We start from the raw sequence: 20,144 nt of genomic DNA on the forward strand, positions 1-20,144 counted from the left end.
TTGCTGGGAATTGAAATTATTCCGAGGAACTTTTATCTCAATTTTTTTTCATTTTGTGTTAATAGCAGAAAAAAAGTGCAATACATACTGCATTTATAAAGTTTATTTCACCCAATAACATATTTGAAATTGAATGAAAATATACAGGAGGCCAAGAGTGATTGGTTGGTGTTTGCTAGCAAAACCAGCCTGCTACCTGCAGTTGGCTCTGGGTTATTCAAGGTAACACGAGATGCCTTCAACTGCAATTTGCTTTATTATAGGAAATGAACCTTTTGCAGTGTTCATCAGAAACAAATGCAACATGTGGACAAAACCTACGTTGCTTTCGCTCCTAAGCCTCATTACTGATAGTTGTTCATTTGGAGTACCTCAACTCCAGTGCATGAATATTAATTACCCAGATTTGACCCGTTCCATCTGCTGTCAGTGTTAACGTCTATTAAAATGACTCCTAATTACTTTTTATCTTGTTCGATGGCTTGCAACATGCTCATCCAAGTATTCGGATAATGATGATTGGTTCTGTGATGCGTGTCACCTCTGAAACATTTGATCAAATGTTTACAATAAAAAATACCCTATACACTAATACAATTATCTGCAGCTACTACAAATTTTATGATACAACAGATACACAGAAAATACATCAGATTTGATTCCAAATCCATTCTTTTTAGTCTTTCCAACAATAAAGTGAGACCACTTTGAAGCAAAAAAAATTTTGACGCTGATCATGGAACTGCAGCTCCTTGACATTGTATTACTTTGTAACTTGCTTTCATCAACTTCCTGTGTGATGCAGCTGCAGTCACATGAATGTTCATGAAGAATTAGAATCAGCTGGATGGATGTTGAGGATTTAAACCTGACGTCTGCCTTCTTCTTCCTGCTCAGTGGCCTACGCCTCAGAGATGTGTGACGTGCTGAACCAGGGTCTGTTCTCTGCCTGTCACGAGTACCTCAGTCCAACACCGTTCCATCAGCAGTGTCGCTCAGATACCTGCAAGTGTGGTGCCCCCTGCCTCTGTTCTGCACTGGCCCACTACGCCCGCCACTGCCGCAGATTCTCCATCATTGTTGACTTTCGGTCACATGTACATGACTGTGGTGGGTAATCTGCACATTCACCTAATATCACTTAATCATTTTGTCTTCAGGACAAGTAGGTTAGTGTGCTGCCAGAGTCACAAACCATTTCAAAGCAGGGTTGTGAGATGGCGCCGCGTTCCTGAGCATGTCGTTCCAACAGCACATAATCCGGTCTAGTTTTCACATATTTGTATTAGTAGGGTGGTGTGTGAGATGTTGTTCCATTTGAGGAACAGTTTTATTGCTTAAACTGGTGAGGACTTTAAAGGACCAGAGTGTAAAATTATTGTCTTCCAGTATAGAGTGTGAACTGTAGATTGTGACCAGCAATCACAGTCTAACTGACAATTACTGCACTAGCGTTTGAGCGTCAGGCATGCACGTTTTAGCCTTCATGCTAACACATCAACCTCCCATGCCATGGTCATGAGTTTGAGTCCAGTGCAGGACAGTGCTTGTCTGCAGTCGTAACATTAAATAAGCAGGATTCTTGATTGTACAGTAATGAAACTATGATTATGAGGCTTATATTCCATTCCTGCCAATGGACTCCACTAAATTCTACTTACTGGGCTTGTAAATGGGCTGTGAAATTAGAACAAGTGATTTATGTTGTAGTAGTCTATTGTATAGCATAATCAGGATGTGTAAACTTCCTGCCATGTTGAGTAATAGAGTCACTGATCAGCATATTTGAGCAGTGCAGGTTTGTGTGTTAACACTGTCTTACACTCTGACGCTGCAGCAATCACCTGTCCTGCCACCATGCAGTACGGCGTCTGCGTGTCGTCCTGCCAACGCCGTTGCTCCGCCATCTCCATCCCGCAGCACTGTGGCGAGGAGTGTGAGGAGGGCTGTGTCTGCCCTCAGGGATCCTTCTACAACCACCGGACACGCGCCTGTGTGCACAGGTAAGGCAGGCTGAGGGGGCGGAGTCCTCAGTAATGTAAAAATCCCTGAGGCTCCAGCCTGTTTCTTGTATCTGACAAATTCTTTCATTACATAGAATTCCTCTACACAGACAAACATATATTTGATGCTAAACATGTCGTCACTGTGCAGCTCCAGCTCTACCTGCTGCTGTGCTGTAGAAGCTTGTGAAGCATTGAACAGCTGGAGCCTCTCCAACACACAAATCCTCTCAAAGTGATATTTGTATCTGCTCAGCAGGTTAGGTCAGCCTTTAAGTGGAAAGCCTTGCATCTCTCCTGGTGAAGTGGTAGAGCCAGAGGACCTCAGTAATTGGGTGCTGCCTTTCAGGCTGATCTGCCCTAGAAGACATACGGCTTAATTCCTCTTAAATGTCCCAGGATTGTACATCATAGTGCAGCACCGTGCCTTACTTACCATGTGATTGGGTTACACTGAGGTATTCTCCTTCAAACCCCCCTTTCATTCCCACTCGACACAGATACCTGATAACCAGTGAGAAAGAATTTGTAGTACAGAGGCCGATGTGTGGCGCTGGCCTATATGTTACAAGTCTTTCAGGTCCAGCAGGAACACAGCAGAGATCTACATTTATGATTATATAAAGCTAAATACCTGCTAAAGATCTCACCTGTAATCATCTGTTTGACCCCAGTTTGAGACCCACTCTGAAACAACAGCTTGTGATTGAAGCCATTTAGGCATCCTCTAATTATTATCATACTTGCATCGTTAATCTGAGTTTGTCTCGTGTGTTTTTGTTTCTGCAGGAGCGAGTGTCCCTGCAGTTTCCTCGGGGCAGATTATGAACCCGGAGATGTGATCATGACATCCGCAGGTGTTCAGTAAGATCCTCCTCTCCATCTCTGCCCTCCTCTTCGTCCTGAAAACACCCTTGCATCTCCTCTTAACATTTCACTTTTGCGTGTCTTTATCTATAATTTTACTCAATAACATGGATTAAGGGCATTTTCCTATTACTTAAGGGCCTTTGGGCAGAAAGAAAGAGTGACTTGTTCCAAAAAAACAGCAGTTTATCTTTTTGCATAAAATGTAATATAGGCATATAGTACGTACTTTGTTAAAAGTAAGACTTAGGGAACCTGGCTTCATCCAGTTGTCTTTTCTTTAGATTTATGAAAACAGTGAGATACTTTAACTTTTACCATTTTCATATGTATCTGTTTTGACAGTCAGTCAGTTTGTAATAATTATCCTTTAAAATTGGCTACTACTATTATTGTTAAAGAAGGATTGTGGGTCAAATTTAAAAAAAAAAAGAATTAAATAGTGCATCTTACACAGATTCTCACAAAAATGACACTGTTGTCATTTTAATAGGCTTTTCACTGAAAATGAGAACAAGGACATGAAAATTATCATTCTCTCACATGTTGCAAATCATATCACATCAATCCAAACGGTGTTCCTATAATGGTTTGCTAAATTTGTGGTGCATTAGCACTGTTCCATAAAAGTGGAGTAGTAGTGGGGAAAGGTGGGACTCAGTGCCCAGGGTCCTAATGGATGTGGGCCCTCAAAAATCCCAGAGCAAAAGTTAGCTTCATAATCAGGGGCCCAGGATTTGTGGCTACGTAGCAGGGGTGTCCTTCCTCTTTCCTTGTTATTGTGCCTCAAATGAAAAAGTTTTTTCCAATCCACAATTCTGCCGTGTTTTTTGTCTACCAGCAGAACAGAAGCTCTGTTTTTGCCATCTTTTCCAAGCGAACACCTGAGCTAGCACTAGAGGGCGAGTAGCTACAAAAAGACAGCTTTATAGGAGGCTGGGCTATCTTGAGGTTACTGGCACTCTGGGAAATTACCACTGAAACATTTTCAAAAATTCAGTATTGATGTGTATGGATATTTTCAACGTTAACCTCAGCATAGCCTGGCCTCTCTGTCAAATTTAGCTGACATTATTTTGATTGGGAAAGAAATTAAGCTGAAAATTTGTCATTCTTAAACCTGTTTGAACATCTTCGACGAGACCCTCTATGACGACCTCGACTCAGGGTTCAAGTATCTTTACTGGCACACTCATACTCAGCATTTCTCTTCTACTTCCTAACAACATTGTCTCTCCTAACGAGCAGTTAGCATGAACCCTCCACATGTTTTTAAAGGTTTTTTTGGGTCGCATCAGCTTCACTACACCCAGACTGCTCTTCATTATAATGTCTTTGTCTTTTTCTCGGGCAAAGTCAAAGTAATGTGAGGAAACTCATTTCTGAAATGAAGAGTTAGTGTAACATGGATTGGTTATTTCCTGTTGGGTGGTTCAAACAACATAGCTTGCTTGTCTCCCCAGCAGTGTGGGACAGATGAAGAAAACATATTTAAAAATGGGGACAAAGATTGAGAATCAGACAAAACAAGAAAAAAAAAAACAAGCAAGAAAAACCTCTGATGCCATTTCTACATTTACATTGATTGCTATCATCATCATCATCATCATCATCATCATCATCATGGCTTGTCTGTTCTTGTCCTTGCAGGCTCTGTCTGAATGGTAAACTTGTGTCCCAAACAAGAGACATTGGTATGTTTACCCTTCATTCTCACTGTTTACGCCTTCAAATGTGAAAGTAGATGATCTTCATCCGGTTTTGTCATTTTTTTCTCTTCAAAGTAACTAATAACTGATGGGTTCAGTTAAATGTAGTTAGGAAAATAGAACAAAGCCCCATAAAACACAAGTACTCAAGTACAGATACCTTGATGTTGTATGCTTAAGTACAGTACTTGAGTAAAAATACAGAGTGTCTACCACTGATTCTGCGCTCAGCAAAGAGAGGCACTCATCTTCTTCATGTCTCCTCCCTAACCGCCTCTTCTCCTGCTCCTGCAGACAGGTTGTGTCCAGCAGGTCAGCTCTACCAGAACTGTTCACAGGACGAGGATGGTGTCCCGCTGGGAGGAGGTGTGGCTTGTGAGCGCACCTGTGAGTCCTACCTGCTCAACCTCACCTGCTCCACACATGAGCCCTGCGTGGCTGGATGTACCTGCCCTCCTGGGTGAGCGATGAGTGATATTGATCCCAAACAGTAGTGTATGGAAGTCTAGAGCCGACAACGTCTGAAGTAAATTGTTTCAAAATAGATTTTCAATTTTTTAATTAAGGATTAATGAGCTGATGTAGACAGAGAAGTAACTGATCGTTCAAAAATTATTCCAGTCCATAGATTATTCGTTATGGACTGCCGCTTTAGATTTGCTGTTTCATTCAGAAAAAGTACACACACACACACACACACACACACACACACACACACACACACACACACACACACACACACACACACACACACACACACACACACACACACACACACACACACACACAAAAGTTATGTGGGCTAAAATGTGCATTGTGCATATTTGTCTATGAATCCAGACAAAAATAGAATCAGCAAGCAGGAAGAATGTTCATTCCAGATTCACTTACCCATTGCAATTTGTTTGCAAAATATATTTTTCCATCATTAGGATAGATTTTTTTCATCTGGCAAACTGTTTCTTTTACATATGTATTGAAATCTACACATTTTTACAATTTGAATAAAATGATTCCAGTGGAACAGCAGGATGGGGCAGAGACTCAGTGCAGCATTTACTGCATGAAGGAAATGACTTACGGCCTCACGTTTAAACAGAAGAGATTGACTAAAAAGTTCAGCTCTAACTGAACGTAAAAGTTTAAAAAGTCCCGTGATGACAGACGGGGACCATTGCCTGCATCTTACTGACATATGAATTATTCCACTTAGTGTTGGAGAGTCGAGGGGTGTTAACTTAGAATAAGGACAGCCTAAATGAACTTAACACACTGGTAAAAGTAAAGCAGTGTTGAAAACACTCGTCACCTACGACGTGTCATCTCTTGTTGCTTAGCTTCAGCATTTCTTTTGTTAGAACGTTTAAAGGATCAGTGCTCCAGAGCAAGATGGTGGCGGTAAAAGCTTGTTGCAGCATCTGATTGTCTTATCTACCATATGTTTGCTACCATATTTATGCCTCCTCCTGAAATTTGCTCTTGCTCACCAAGTCACTTACTTTTCCACTCTGAGATGAAGAGGAGATATTCGACATAAAGAAATCAAAATGACACACAAGCAAGAGTGATAAATGTAAATTCACACATATACATCTAAAGTATTTGAGCAAATGCAGTCTTTATTTTTGTGTTCTCTTTAGATTCTTGCTGACGGGCCCTGACAGTTGAGTTAATTTATTGTAATTCTCTTTTTGTCTTTATTTCTGTAGTCAGAGGCAGAGATATGGCAACTGATCAGGATTGAGAGAGTGAGTGTGTGTGTGTGAGAGAGAGGGAGAGAGGAGAGAGAGAGAGAGAGAGAGAGAGAGGTAAATGGGTTATATTTGTATTCTTTGTCACTCCCCCTCTGACTTATTTATGACTGTAAGATTTATGAGGAGGTCTTTGTGTATGTGCCTGACTCAGTCATATTGCTAAAGGGTGTGACCTTTGTCTTGATGATTAAAGCTAAAGCTGGATGTGTCACAGGAGGAGGAAAATGCCAGAAGAGCCAGAAATAATCTGTCTGAAGGCCCCAAAATCCCCCTGAATGCTGAGGTAGTGACCCTTGCTTGCACACCACAAAGCTCATGTTAAAACAGAAAAACATCACGTAACGGCTGTGGGGCTGTACCATGAGTTATAGTTGGTCCCCCACTGGTGTAGATATTTAATTCCTCATACTGACAAGACCTCACAATCCAATTAGACCCAAGATGGCACCTGATTCCTTCACTTAGCGCTGACCTCATGTTTTAAGCTTCCTCTGACGTCAGTGTTTTTGATATGTGGAGAACTATACTTGTCTAGTAGCTTGTACAAGAGAAGGTAGGTAAGGGCTAAGGTAACAGGTAACATATCAGTTGGGGGTTTTTTTGTTGTTAAGAGGTGTTGCACTCGCAGATAATTTTACTTATTACAAGCAAAACACATCTTGACAATGTGTTTTTTACACTGTGACTGAACACAGAACCGTAGGTGCGTGTATCCAGGTCTGGTTTTATCCAAGTGACACAAAGGCCTCCATCCATCCATCCATTTTCTTCCACTTATTCCTGTTAAGGGTCGCGGGGGGGTGGATCCTATCCCAGCGGCTACAGGCAAGAGGCGGGGTACACCCTGGACAGGTCACCAGTCCATCGCAGGGCCAACACATAGAGACAGACAACCATTCACACTCACAGTCACACCTACGGTCAATTTAGAGTATCAATCAGCCTCGTCCCCTCTTGATGTCTTTGGACTGTGGGAGGAAGCTGGAGTACCAGAGAGAACCCACACAGGAACAGGGAGAACATGGAGACTCACACAGAAAGATCCTTCTTGCTGTGAGGCCACAGTGCTGACCACTGCACCACCGTGCCGCCACAAAGGCCTCCATCACATGTAATTAACTCGTCTCAGTTTAAGCTCTTTGACATGGAGTTACATGGATTTTGAAGAAGAGATTTTACTGAATTCAGGGGCACCTGAAAGTGTTTTGAGTACACGTGTTCATCACTGACAGGAATCTGATGTTAAGGCGTCTTACTTGAGGAGGCTCACTGGCTAAATTTATGCAACTACGTCCGCTGTCTGTTGTTAATCACTGCCAGCTGACATGATTTTAGACAAACTTAGATGATCTGTGGGACACAAAGGAATTTAAAAGCAGCAGGTGTGGACTGACATCATGAGGTAGATTCCAGTCGCCTGATCCATGTAATCCCTTTGCCTTCCAGTCTGAGAGGAAGGTAAAGTGTTTCCTGTACGTCATCAACCAGGAGTCGTCCCTGGAGGAGGGCTCAGGTTTACCACACATTTTCACTGATGATGATGATGATGATAGCTGTGTTTTATTCATTACTGAGCGTTTGATCGGCCGGTGGCCCCGACTGTTTCTGAAGTACCTCAAACATCTTTGGCATTTATGAGCTGCAGTTTCATGTTACTCACCCGCCAAAATATGTGCAGATGGCGATATCTGTTTATCTGTGATCAGCTTCATTATACTGATAATATTGGCCATGTTGATGTATTGTTGGGATCAAGTCAACACAGCTGTGAAATATCTAGATGCATTTTATTAACTTCCCTGGATCACGTACCTTGTGACAGCTTTCTCCGGAGCCAGTTGTTTAGAACCTCTTCAACAACTTTGTAGGTTCTTTGAAAAGCTTTGCTGTTAATAAGAACCCACCTGAAAAAAAAAAAACCCAAAACAACTCTCCTATCTCCACAAGAAGTTAATTATATTTCATTTACAATCAGTGGAGCATCGCTTTAAATAAAGATTTGTCAGCAACAAAAGCTTTAACAGTCGCTGATGTGAAATCCTCCTCCTTTTCAGGTTAAATAGGCTCACTTTGTTTCGTCAGCTCTAAAAGGTTACGTAGGTACAGGAACATCATTTACTCACCCTGCATGAGTCACCTCTGATTCATGCAAGATGACCTGTACAGTGACTAGAAACACTACAGGAGGATGCCAGTCATGGTGCAGGAACGTCTTGGAACCTGATAGTTTGAGAAACAATTTCACGATAGACACTGATAAGAGTTCATGCAGTACAAACACCTCCTGATCATGGCAGAGTGTCTGTTGAGAGGTCGTCCCTCTGGAAAAAAAAAAAAAAATCTCCAAGTAGATTAACTGAGGGTCTTTTCCTTGTTTCATGCGTGGAGGAAGATGATGGACCCAACGAAGGCAGAGTTTAGGGAGTAGAGATGAGTCTTTAATGAAGAGAAACTCATTTTGTTAGCCAACAATATTAATGATGAATAAGAGCAGCACAGCATGTAGATTTGCATGTGTAACTCTGACTTTAGGCCACAAACCTGATGAGAAGCAGGAAGTGGTGCCAAATGGTCTAATTAGGTGTCTTATGATGGTGTTTAAAGTCCAGGAAGATTTACGTCATTCTCAGGTATTCGTTCTCCTCTTGTGCATTCTTTATATCTGCGATTCCCAAGCTGAGGTACAAATATATCCAGGTTTACATGCCAGAAATGTAGAGTATGGTCTCAACCTCCTCAGTAAACCAGTGTTTCTGTTTCAGTCATAGTTATGAACAGGGAATTCAAGTTGGTAACATTTCTTGACCACAAACAACAACGAAGTTTTCTTCCATGACAATGAAAGTCTAACCAAAAACTAACCAAAACAATCATTACTACAGCAGTGACATTCCCATGAATTGCTGAGCTAGCAATTGTAGTCATCTAAGCCCCGCCCCCTGTCGCTGCTCTGATCAGCTGAACTCCAGCAGGGAGCTTTAAAAGATATGAATTGTTTATTTCAGATCGCCATTCTTTCTCTTAGTACAGCAGACAGCTGGAGATACACAAATGCTCCCTCTGTCACATGAATGCTACACGAAGATACGAATGAAAATGCCCTGCACAAAGTCACTGGCAGGGTATTCCAGGATTAAAAAACCTCCAGTTGGAAATAATTAGGTGAGGTGCTGACAGTGGAAGCCGTTGTTTTCATTCACAATGGCACACTTTGTTTGTGATCAAAATGTCAAGCGTTCATTGGTCGCTCCAGCTGTGAGAGTAGCCCAGCTGAACTCATATGAACCTGGACGCTCAGGTGCAACACAGGACCACCACAGGCCCTGCAGCATACCCACACCGGCTGGTTAGAGTGCTTACCATGACGTAGGAGAGGCTTTTGTCAACAAATACAGAGTGTTGCGTGATGGGAAAACAAGCAGGTAAAACTGAAGTTGGTGGACTGTTGAAAACACCAAGAGAGAGATGGAAGAACATGGGTTTTAGGGATATTTGGTGGCACAACAAAATCAGAAAGAATGTATTTAATGATGATGTTTCAGAGTGCTAAAAGTTGAATAAAGCTAAGAACATAGATCTCATTAGGCGCCGGGATGTTAAATGTCCTCTGCACCGTTTAAATGAAACCAGATTAGTGTGGATGTAGCCTAATGCACTCACTGTGTACTTTGGTTTCAGGAGAGATGTCTGGCTCAACCTGTTATTACTGTCCTAGAGAAGAGAAAATGCTCTCTGCAGTCGAGCCACCGTGCTGGCCCACCAGACGTCCTGCTCCAAGTACACCCCCCTCGGGCCCTTTTACATTGTCTGATTGATCCCAATTCCAAATGAAGGCTGTGTTTATGAGGATTTATTCATAATACGCATGTTGGTTGGGAGAATGAATGATTTTTGAGTCTTTGATCAGAGTAATTGATACAGCAGTTTGGCGGGCAGATAAAGGAAGCTGTTAGCGCAACACTGTGGGGTGAAACTCTACTCAGATGAACCTGAGGTTGGTGGGGGGCATTTAGTATGTCACCTCATTGTCTGCAGCTCCGCCAGTGGATATAGCTCAACCTGGATATTACAAGATACTTATCAGCTTCAAGAAGAAAGCAAATGGAGGCATCCAGACAAAGACTGTTTCTCTCCTAATCTCTGAGAATCCTAATTGTCTGGATTTCTCATGTAACTAACGAGTTTTACCGCTTTTCATCCCTAGTCACCCACCCCTGAAACTCTCTCGTTTCCTGGCATCTCTCTGCTCTGGAAGCTATCCGGCCTCTCTTTCTCTTTTGGCATAAGACTGTCCTAATATCTTACATTGGCACTCCCAATGATTATTGTGTTATGAATTTATAGAATCCTTTTACAGCCTAGTTCTTTTATAATAATCAGCAGATAAGAAGATTTGTAGTTGGCTCACTGATCATTTCTGTCATCAACTCATCTGGTTTTATTCCTCGCATCTCAGATGGTGGGGTGGAATTTCACAAAGATTTCTTTGAGGTTTTTTTTTTTAAATAATCGAGAGGTCCCTGTTCCTGAGTGACAAATATGTTTGCTGAGTGATTCCAAAACTACAGAGCCCCCTGGTGCCACCTGAGAACGATGAAAGAGACTGAGCTCCAACTCATAATCCACACAGATTTGTACATAGTTACCATGTCCATTCATAGCCACCATCAAACTGGGAAGGAAACTTTCTTAAGACAAGTTTGGTGACGGCATCCACTCAATAAATTCAGTTCAACCAGGTTTAGTGGTAAATTCAATGTGTTATTGCGTTTTGTATCATTCACAGTTTGCTGTTTTAAATGGACTGTGTGAAACAGTTATGGTTAGTTTTGTTTTTCTCTAAAATCCAAGTGTTTGTTGATTACTGAGCAGCTAAATAGATAAAAACGTGGATTATACTGGAGGATGGGCTGAAGAGTCTTAAAATTGGCATTTAAAAAAACAACTCTTCAGACCATTTTTTAAAATGTTTTGCTGTTGTTAGCCTCAGTTGTTATTAGCTTCAAGCTAATTATGTTATGTTTCCGGCTCTTTCTGCATTCTCACAAACAATCAGGGGCGGGACGAAATATCTCAGTGAGCACAAGACAGCTATTTATGAGCTCTTGAAAGCCCAAAATATGCTTTTTGGCTAAATTATTACTTTAATTCACCTTAGGTTTCCCAAACTTACATGTTCACATCGAAGGGGCACTAGCCGTCCAATCACAAACAAGGAGAGGTCTTGACTCTTCCCAAGCTGTCCGTACCAGGTTTGAACAATGTAAAGCCACAACGCAGGCTAAAAGCAGCACAGTTGCTGCAGTCAGGTGAAGTGTCCAAGCTTCATTCTTGAAGTTAGATTGCTAACCAGCAACTCCTGCTTCATGAGAGTCACAGCCTCATGATTTAACACAATAAAATACAGCTCTGTATCGGTGAAATCTGTTCAATACATTTCTAAATTACTGAATGTGGAGCTGTGAAGTGCGAGTAAACTTGTTTTTTTTTCACCTAGTCTGCTGAAACACGGAGATGAGTGCTTTGAACCTGAGGCCTGCCCCTGTCTGTGGAAGGGAAAGGAGTATTACCCCGGCGACAGAGTCTCCTCCCCCTGCCATCAGTGGTACAGTTATTTGTGTTTGAATATTTGGTCTTTCTAAGTGATTACTATACATCTGTCTTTCCAGGCATTCGCAAACAACATCTGTCAGAATTAAGCCAAATCTTCCTCAGCGTTGCTAATTTTTCAAAGTTACATTTTACATGAAAGCGATGGGTCCTGAGATTGTCAGAGCAGCTAAAGTGGTCACCTGATATCCATAATTCTCTATTATCACTGAGCAGAAAAAGACCTGGAAACAGAGAGGGCCCTTGTATGTCTTTGGTTCCCCGGGCTGAAAGGAAACACTCTCCCAGAGATCTCCGTCGTTCTCCCATCCTTCTGTCTCTTCTTCACTCCATAGCGCGGGTTGACGATGTAGATGACAGCCTAATAGAGCAATGAGTGGTGATACAATTCACCTGCCACTTTCCAGCCTGGTCTAGTTGACTTATAAAAGGAGCCCATTAGATGTAGAAAAACGTCTTTGCATTAAGTGGGAACAAGTTGATGAAGAATCACTGAAGATTTACTGTCTTTGTAGTGTTTGCCAGCACGGGACGTTTCAGTGTGTCTTCCATCCGTGTCCATCCATGTGCACGGCTTACGGGGATCGCCACTACAGGACGTTTGACGGTCTGCTCTTTGACTATGTTGGTGCCTGCAAAGTCTATCTAGTAAAGGTATTGGAAGTTTTGATTTATATTTCAAGCAAAAACACTGTTAGTATGTTTCATGCCTCCACATCAGCAACAGCTGTGAGCAGGAGGCACGATGTCTGTGCGTTTGTCATCATTTCCGATAAATCCCATGTACATTGTTGGCATAATATCAGCTTCAGCTCTTTTAAATATGAGGGTTATGGTCAACACTGGTGTATTGTGACAGTCCTGGTGTGAGTTTATTTTGATAATATACAAGATTGAACTGGAACCAGTATATAATGTACACTTTCATTTGATAATAGATGCCAGTAGTAAGAACCTGAGATGTTCCTGTGCAAAAACACAGAACCTGCTGTTTGAGGGATGTAAAACTAACTAAGATTTCTGACGCCATCATAATTAATATGAGTTACTTTCAATGTTTACTGTGATGGTTCATTCAAAGCAGATGTTAATAATGATTTCATTTATTAGTGAGACGACTTTGGAGAATGGCAGCTGACTAAGAAGCGTTGGATTTGTAACATCATCAGTGAGAAGGACTTCTGCTCTGCAGTAAGATACTGAAGTGTATTTTGCAGCAGAATTTCTCCATTTCCGTGTTTGCTCCTCTACAGAGCAGCGGTGATGTGATGCTGAGTGTAACAGCTGAGAACGTGGACTGTTATGACAGCGGCGTCATCTGCAGGAAATCCTTGCTGATCAACATCGGAAGATCCTTCATCGCCTTCGATGATGACAGTGGAAATCCGGTACCTTTAGAAATACACTCTAGGGAGTTTTATTCAGGAAGAGTCTGATAACATTCAATAACATCCTGTTCATTTGAGGATATGAATGTAAGATCTGACTCCTCTCATGTAGAACCCATCCAGTGTGATTGGAAGGAAACAGAAGATGCTAATTTGGCCAGCTGGATACTTCACGGTGGTTCATTTCCCAGAGGAGGACGTCACTGTCCTCTGGGACCGCAAGACCACCGTCCACATCCAGGTCGGACCCGACTGGCAGGTAGGTAGAAGGCTAGAGGGTTGTGCACTCACTGAAGACTGCTAGTGTGTTCATAGAGTGGAATTTGTGGCACTGAGGATGATGGCACAGCACACATGGCAAAAGATACTTGGTGTGTGTGTGTGTGTGTGCGTGTGTTTGTGTGTGTGTGCATGCACACATTTATTTACCATTTAAGCAAAAATCCTACAGAGGAATTTCAGCCTGTTTTCACTCTGGTGGATGACACCACTTCTCACACAGTGGAGAAACCTGAGTAGTGGTCAGTATTTAATACTTGAACTCTGATTTTGTAAAACTGTGATTTTGTAGAAAAAAGTATTGAGGTCATTAATTTGCTGGTCTACTGTGAAACTGTGCGGACGTGAATATTTTAAGGTGTCGCTGAGGTATCAACATGATTTGGAGGAGTTTAAATATGCTTGAAAAGATTAACTAACATTTCCGAACCGACCATTGACTCTGAATGGGAAAAATTCTGCGGAAAACATGAAAACTTCCATGAATTATAAAGGTTCCAAATGTAAAAAATGGACGAGCACATTTCCTGAATTCTCTGAACAGTAAAATATTTGAATGGTCTTTCTCGGTTTGATAATTTGGGAGAAGTGGTATGAAAAAACTTAGTCATAAATTACTGTATAATCATAAAAATCTACTTTCAAGAACTTACAAAATGTTACGCCAATGAGGAGCTGGGGATTGATAACAAAGCTGAGAGCAAAACAATGATCACATCTCTGTAACAGCTGGATGTGTAAATAAATGAGAGTTAAATAGATGTGACCCTGGTTGGGTGTTAATGATGTGTTCAGGGGAAGCTGAGCGGCCTGTGTGGAAACTTTGACCTGAAGACGGTGAATGAGATGCGGTCACCTGACAACATCGACTCCCCAACACCACAGGAGTTTGGAAACAGCTGGACTGCTGCAGAAGTGAGAGAAACACACTAGTACTAGTTAACTAGTACAAGTCAAGTAACACTTTGTCATTATTATCATTATTCTTCTGTGCTTGTTCAGTCAATTGCAAATATGATAAAAGTAGTTTATAGTTACCAGTTTTATTTATGTTAAGAATATTACTGGATTATTCCCATAGAAAGATTTACTTCACCACAACTTTGAAATGTGTGTGTGTGTGTGTGTTTAGTGTGTTAACAGCCCAGACATCAGACACCCTTGCAGTCTCAGTCCACTCAGAGAACCTTTTGCAAAGCGGCAGTGTGCCGTCCTGCTCAGTGAGGTGTTCCAGGCCTGCCACCCAGTGGTGAGTAGTGGTAAAACACCATGCAGTCCATCCAGTTTGGCGCTCCAGTTCATCCATTTTGTTAAAAGTCACACATCCAGCAGCTGATTATAAACAGTCTTTTAAACCTAAAAAAGCATTGCAGGTGAATGCAATACACTTCCATACATTGCTAATGAGTTGCATTTCTTTGTTCTCAGGTGGATGTTACCTGGTTCTACATGAACTGCCTGGCAGACACATGCGCCTGCAGCCGTGGAGGCGACTGTGAGTGTTTCTGCACCAGTGTGGCAGCGTACGCTCAACGCTGCTGTCACCAGGGCATTCCTGTTGACTGGCGTTCCCCCTCTCTGTGCCGTAAGTCGTCATGTAGGGAGTAAAATCCCATGTTGTTAAATTTATGTTTTAAATCTGAAAACCTCAAAAAACCACTTAAAACTTTCATTATTCTTGATTCATTGTTTGCTTCATCTTTTTAATGCACTAAACAAATGATGGATTGGTCATAGTACATATAATCAAGTTTGCCTTCCATTAATGTTCTATGGAATTTGCATGCACACTTGTGTATAATGACAATAAAGTATCTTGTATTGTCTTGTGTGTACATACAACTTTACACATTTGTGTACATTTGTATATACACACACACACACACACATACATATATATATATATATATATATACATACAGTATATGTCTCTCTCACTGCATCTGTTCGTCTTGAATATGAAGACATTCATTCTATCCAGACAAACATTCTTTTTATGTCTTTTTTTTTCAGCATATGATTGTGAATTCTACAACAAAGGTATGCCAGCAACTCCACTCAGTGCCTTTATCAATACAATATAAAACGGGAGACAGGAGCTGCTCTTCCTGCTTGCCTGAAAGGCAGCTGCGAGTACGCTGGCACCCATTTTGTCTGTTCATCATATATCCAATGCTGATGTGCACTACTTGTCCCTTGATGGGCTTTTGGTAAAAAAATAAAACAGTAAGATCAAATACAATGTGGTAAGTGTAGGGTTAGGAAAATACTCACAATGATGCATACATGAAACAAAAACAAAAAACATCAAATATATTGTAACACACACCTGCAAATATACAGGTGCTAAGGGTACACTATACAGGTACACACACACAAAAGCATGTATTGACTCTTGAAGCCTTCAACAGGGTTATAATAACTCAGATTTGATTTGTGTGGCTATGACAAATAAACTCGGTGTTTCAGACCGCCACACTAGAACGGAAAACCTGATGAGTTTGGACAAAATTGTGATGTTATGTTGAACAGAGAAAAATTTGAAGGGTTCGACGCTGAGCTCCACACACAGGGAAGTGAAAACACCATGAAGAACCACCAACAAGCTATCATAAGCAAATGTTGCTTTTAACATGTCACAATTAAAACTGCTGCTAAGAATCATTCATATCTGCTGTTGATGTATCAAACAAAGCCTCTACCCTTGCGGTCAGGAGGCAGAGGAGCTTCACTGCAACACGGCCAGGCAGCTCTGTCCTCTGCAGTGTCTATAAATACACCAGAATACAAGTCAGTCTCCCACTGCTTTTATGCAACACTCTCACTTTTGCAAACCAGTTAGCTACGATGTTGAGTATGTGGGATTTGTTGTACCTGAGCTCAACCTGCACTTCTGGGTCACCAGGTGGACAGGTTACTGCATAGTACAGAGAAAGTATTTATCTTGAGTCAAAGTAATAAATTTGTTAATCTAAAATGTATCGAAGCAGAAAAAGTACAGATTGCTTGTAGACATCAGAATTACCTTGTTGAGGACTGCCTTTCAAGTAAAGTAGCAAAATAAGAAAATGGTCATGTAGTAGTATAAAGAACCCATGGCTCAGTACTGAAGTGCTGTAGAAAAACTCAGGTAAAGAAACAAAGTATTTTTACTTTGTCTCTTCTCACTAATGTGGCCTCCTGTCTGCAGTTCTTGGTAAAGGCCCCTACAGGCTGATAAGCTTCATGGATCGTACAGCGCTGCTGGCTGCCAGCAGGTCCAGTGGCTCTGTGTTTGTTCAGCGGGGAAACCTAAGTGACGCCGCTGGCTTCCTCTCACAGTTCATGATGACACCAGGACTCAGCAGAGCCCGTCCACACGGTGAGCCCGTTTCATTCCCTGTGCAGGGCTGAGCTTTATTTCCTGATCAGGACTCATTTCTGCAGTGACGAGTGATTGTGATTATTATTCCCTCTATTCGTACGTGATGGTTGACTTTGCCTCTGCACAGACACGTCGCGGGTTTCCTTTGAAGCAGCAAACAGACCAAACTATTTCCTATACGCGAGCCCCAGTGGCCAGGTGAAGCTGGCCAAATGGGAGGAGAGTGAGGCATTCTGGGATGGAGCCACATTCATACTCCACAAGGAGACGTGGATCTCGGGCTATGATTCCTTGGAGTCCCATGCCAAGCCCGGTTTCTTCCTGCACACCACCCTACCCCGACTCCACCTGCTCAGATACCGCCATGCTGTCAGCTTCCGCAAGGCCACACTGTTCAGACTGACAGGTCAGCTATCCTGATGAGACAGCAAATGCATCACAGTCAGTAGTCAGTTGTCATTGATTCCCATGACAGGACTGTTAGTTTTCCTGAAATCCAAATAAACAGTAAAAGAGCAACATTGGATATAATTTTTTTATTCAGATTCTTTGAAAACATCAAATATTTCCTTATCAGATTTCCTGTCTTAGTGGAAAGTATTGACTTCTTTTTTAGCAGATAGAAATGCACTGAACTCTTAAAGAGAAATTGAGATATTGTGATTAAAAGAAAGAGGAGATGATACTCCTACTGACTAAAGGAGGTGACGTCATTGTTGGTACATTTGCTCATCTTGAAGGAAAACTCATCCAACTTCGATCTTACTGCAGTCATGATAATGAATGTCACCCCTCATTACAAAAATGATTTTAAGTAATAGGACGTAAAAGAAAATGTCAGCAAATTCAGAATAATTTCCACGTCTGTGTTCAAATTCTATCTTTCAGCATCTCTCAGGCCTCAGGTTCAGCCCGCCTTGATCAGGCTTCAGCTGTCCTTGGGGTCAAAGGTCAGCACTTGTCAGCCTGCAGACTCAGCTCAATGAGCAGCTTGGCAAGTCTCTGCTGCCAAGAATAGAGCAGCATTTGTTTTAGTTAATGGGAAAGAAGCAGCAGCCAACAGCAGATTGAGTTTCCTGCTGACAGCAATGAATGTTGGACACATTCAGGGCTCCAGATAAGACCCAAACACGAAGCTTTTCAAGGTTCCTCACATAACTGGTTTACAAAAACATTTTGCAGATGGTTTATACATATTTGTAAGATATTACTTTTAGATTTCAGTCAATTTGTTTTTTTGACACCACTGGAAGTCTTAAGAACTGAACTTTGTTCAAATTAAAGTACTGAAATTGTGCTGAGCTATCAGATTAGTCTGAATGAACTACGGTAAAATGTGCATGAAAAGGAGGTTATTTAGTTTAGTTTAGTTTAGTTTTAGTTTATTTAGCACATACAATAAAGTACATCGCACAAATAAGTGCAGTTAAAAGAAACTGTGCAGGGAGGAGCGAGCAAGCCAGTAGGCTTATGAGGAGCCCCCACTTAATAAAATTATAACGATATGGTTACGAATACAAAAAAAAAAAAGTAAAGCATGAAATTACATGCAGAACATGAAGGCAAAAAACAATGCTGTTAACCTTATAAAGACATGATCATGAAATATGAACAGTATGCTGATCAAGTATAGGCAACACTGAAATATAAAGTAGAAAATAAAACAGATTTGCAGTTTAGGGAAAAGCTAGAATAAAGGGCTTTCTTGGCTACACTTTTGGATTAAATGCTCTCTAGAGTGACTTTTGAAGATGGAAAGAGACCTACAATTGTTGGCAATATGGTACCAGCTATTCCAGACTTTGACACCTCTATACCTAAACAAAAACGGGCTTCTGGATTCGAGACATTTGGGGCGATGTAGAGCTGAGGCCTGCCGTGTTGAGTAAGAATGAAATTGAGAGTTTGCTGCAAAGTATGTCCTAAAGTGCTCAGGAACATTTTCTTCTGAGGTCTTGCAAAATTGTCATCAGTTTTACAGGTGTTTTAAAGTCTCATGGGTGAAGGGAAATGCTGGAAGAAGAAGAATCATATGAGAAATTTAGTTATGCTCAGTATTGAGCAACTGAATTGCTACTTAAGTAAGAATTCAGGGTTTAGGGGGTTGATTCAGTGGTGGGAGGGAGGGTGTATAATGCTAGATATAACATAATTAATTTAGTGGCATGGAGCTGGAGGTTCATATCTCCACTGATATGAGGTGTTGTAGTCTTGTGAACTGGGTGTTTGTCTCCAGGTCCTGGCCCTGATGCCCCGCTGGGTCCTCGGTGTCAGTGGAGGTATGACTCGTGCGTCAGCCCCTGCTTCAAGACCTGCAGCGACCCATCAGCTGAAGCCTGCGTCACCATCCCACAGTGAGACCTTTGACCTTTCAGTGACTGTATATCCTGGACATATTTCAGGCCTGTACTGATTTGACATTGAATGCAGACGCCCTCTGATGGATCTGTTCTTGACATGTAGAAAACATTAAGACAACACATTATCTCCCACGTGTTCATTTCAGCTGTGTTTTTACTTAAAGTGAGCACAACTTCCCAGAAAACCCTTAAGCTTATGAGGGGTTACTTTGCATGAATCAGAGTAATCCTTTACAGATGCTTTCTTTGTTTTATTGCTACCAGAATGTTCCATGCTTAATGTTATGAGTAGTTTTCTCATTAACCCTCATGTTGGCCTGATGGGTTCATCAACCAGATGGTTAATTAGAAATGTGCAAATTGAGTCAAATGATTGAATAAATACTGACTCTTACATTGCAGACAGAAAAAAACCTGACAGAAACATAGATTTCTGCTGTATTCCTTCTTTTCCAAAGTTAGAATGTTGTAATTAAAGATAGCAAGATTTTATAGTAACAGTTATATAAATACAGAATACAGACTTACATGCTTTGTCCTGAGAATGCTGAAGTTCTACAGCTGAGTTTGGATCAGTTTTCTGTGCTGTTCTTCACCTCGGTATTACTCTGTACAGAGTGGAGGGTTGCCTTCCTGTCTGCCCTCCTCACATGGTCCTGGATGAGGTCACTCATCGCTGTGTCTATGTTGAAGACTGTGAGTATTGTCTGGACTGATTTTGAACATATTTTTAAGGAAAGCAGGATATTGAGAGGTGGAATTGTTAGAGTGAATTGAAAGAGTGTGTTGGTTCAGCAATTTGAGAAACAA

The 20,144-nt window shown here is 41.5% G+C and overlaps 1 protein-coding gene across 1 annotated transcript in view; it reads left to right on the forward strand.

The window, feature by feature from the left end:
- The window catches only part of otog (otogelin), a 49,362-nt gene that overhangs the window by 11,917 nt on the left and 17,301 nt on the right, over nt 1–20,144 (forward strand). The window contains exons 15-31 of the mRNA XM_086192507.1: nt 898–1,110; nt 1,838–2,003; nt 2,793–2,867; nt 4,521–4,564; nt 4,874–5,039; nt 11,831–11,938; nt 12,459–12,597; nt 13,197–13,331; nt 13,444–13,590; nt 14,406–14,525; nt 14,743–14,859; nt 15,039–15,195; nt 15,624–15,650; nt 16,801–16,971; nt 17,102–17,380; nt 19,211–19,328; nt 19,951–20,030. Coding sequence (XP_086048633.1) covers nt 898–1,110; nt 1,838–2,003; nt 2,793–2,867; nt 4,521–4,564; nt 4,874–5,039; nt 11,831–11,938; nt 12,459–12,597; nt 13,197–13,331; nt 13,444–13,590; nt 14,406–14,525; nt 14,743–14,859; nt 15,039–15,195; nt 15,624–15,650; nt 16,801–16,971; nt 17,102–17,380; nt 19,211–19,328; nt 19,951–20,030 — 2,262 coding nt within the window. The remainder of the gene's footprint in view (nt 1–897; nt 1,111–1,837; nt 2,004–2,792; nt 2,868–4,520; nt 4,565–4,873; nt 5,040–11,830; nt 11,939–12,458; nt 12,598–13,196; nt 13,332–13,443; nt 13,591–14,405; nt 14,526–14,742; nt 14,860–15,038; nt 15,196–15,623; nt 15,651–16,800; nt 16,972–17,101; nt 17,381–19,210; nt 19,329–19,950; nt 20,031–20,144) is intronic.

The sequence above is a fragment of the Aulostomus chinensis genome, chromosome 2, assembly GCF_037954235.1.
Source record: "Aulostomus chinensis isolate RoL2024-O1b breed Wild chromosome 2, RoL_Achi_v1.0, whole genome shotgun sequence".
Taxonomy (NCBI): domain Eukaryota; kingdom Metazoa; phylum Chordata; class Actinopteri; order Syngnathiformes; family Aulostomidae; genus Aulostomus; species Aulostomus chinensis.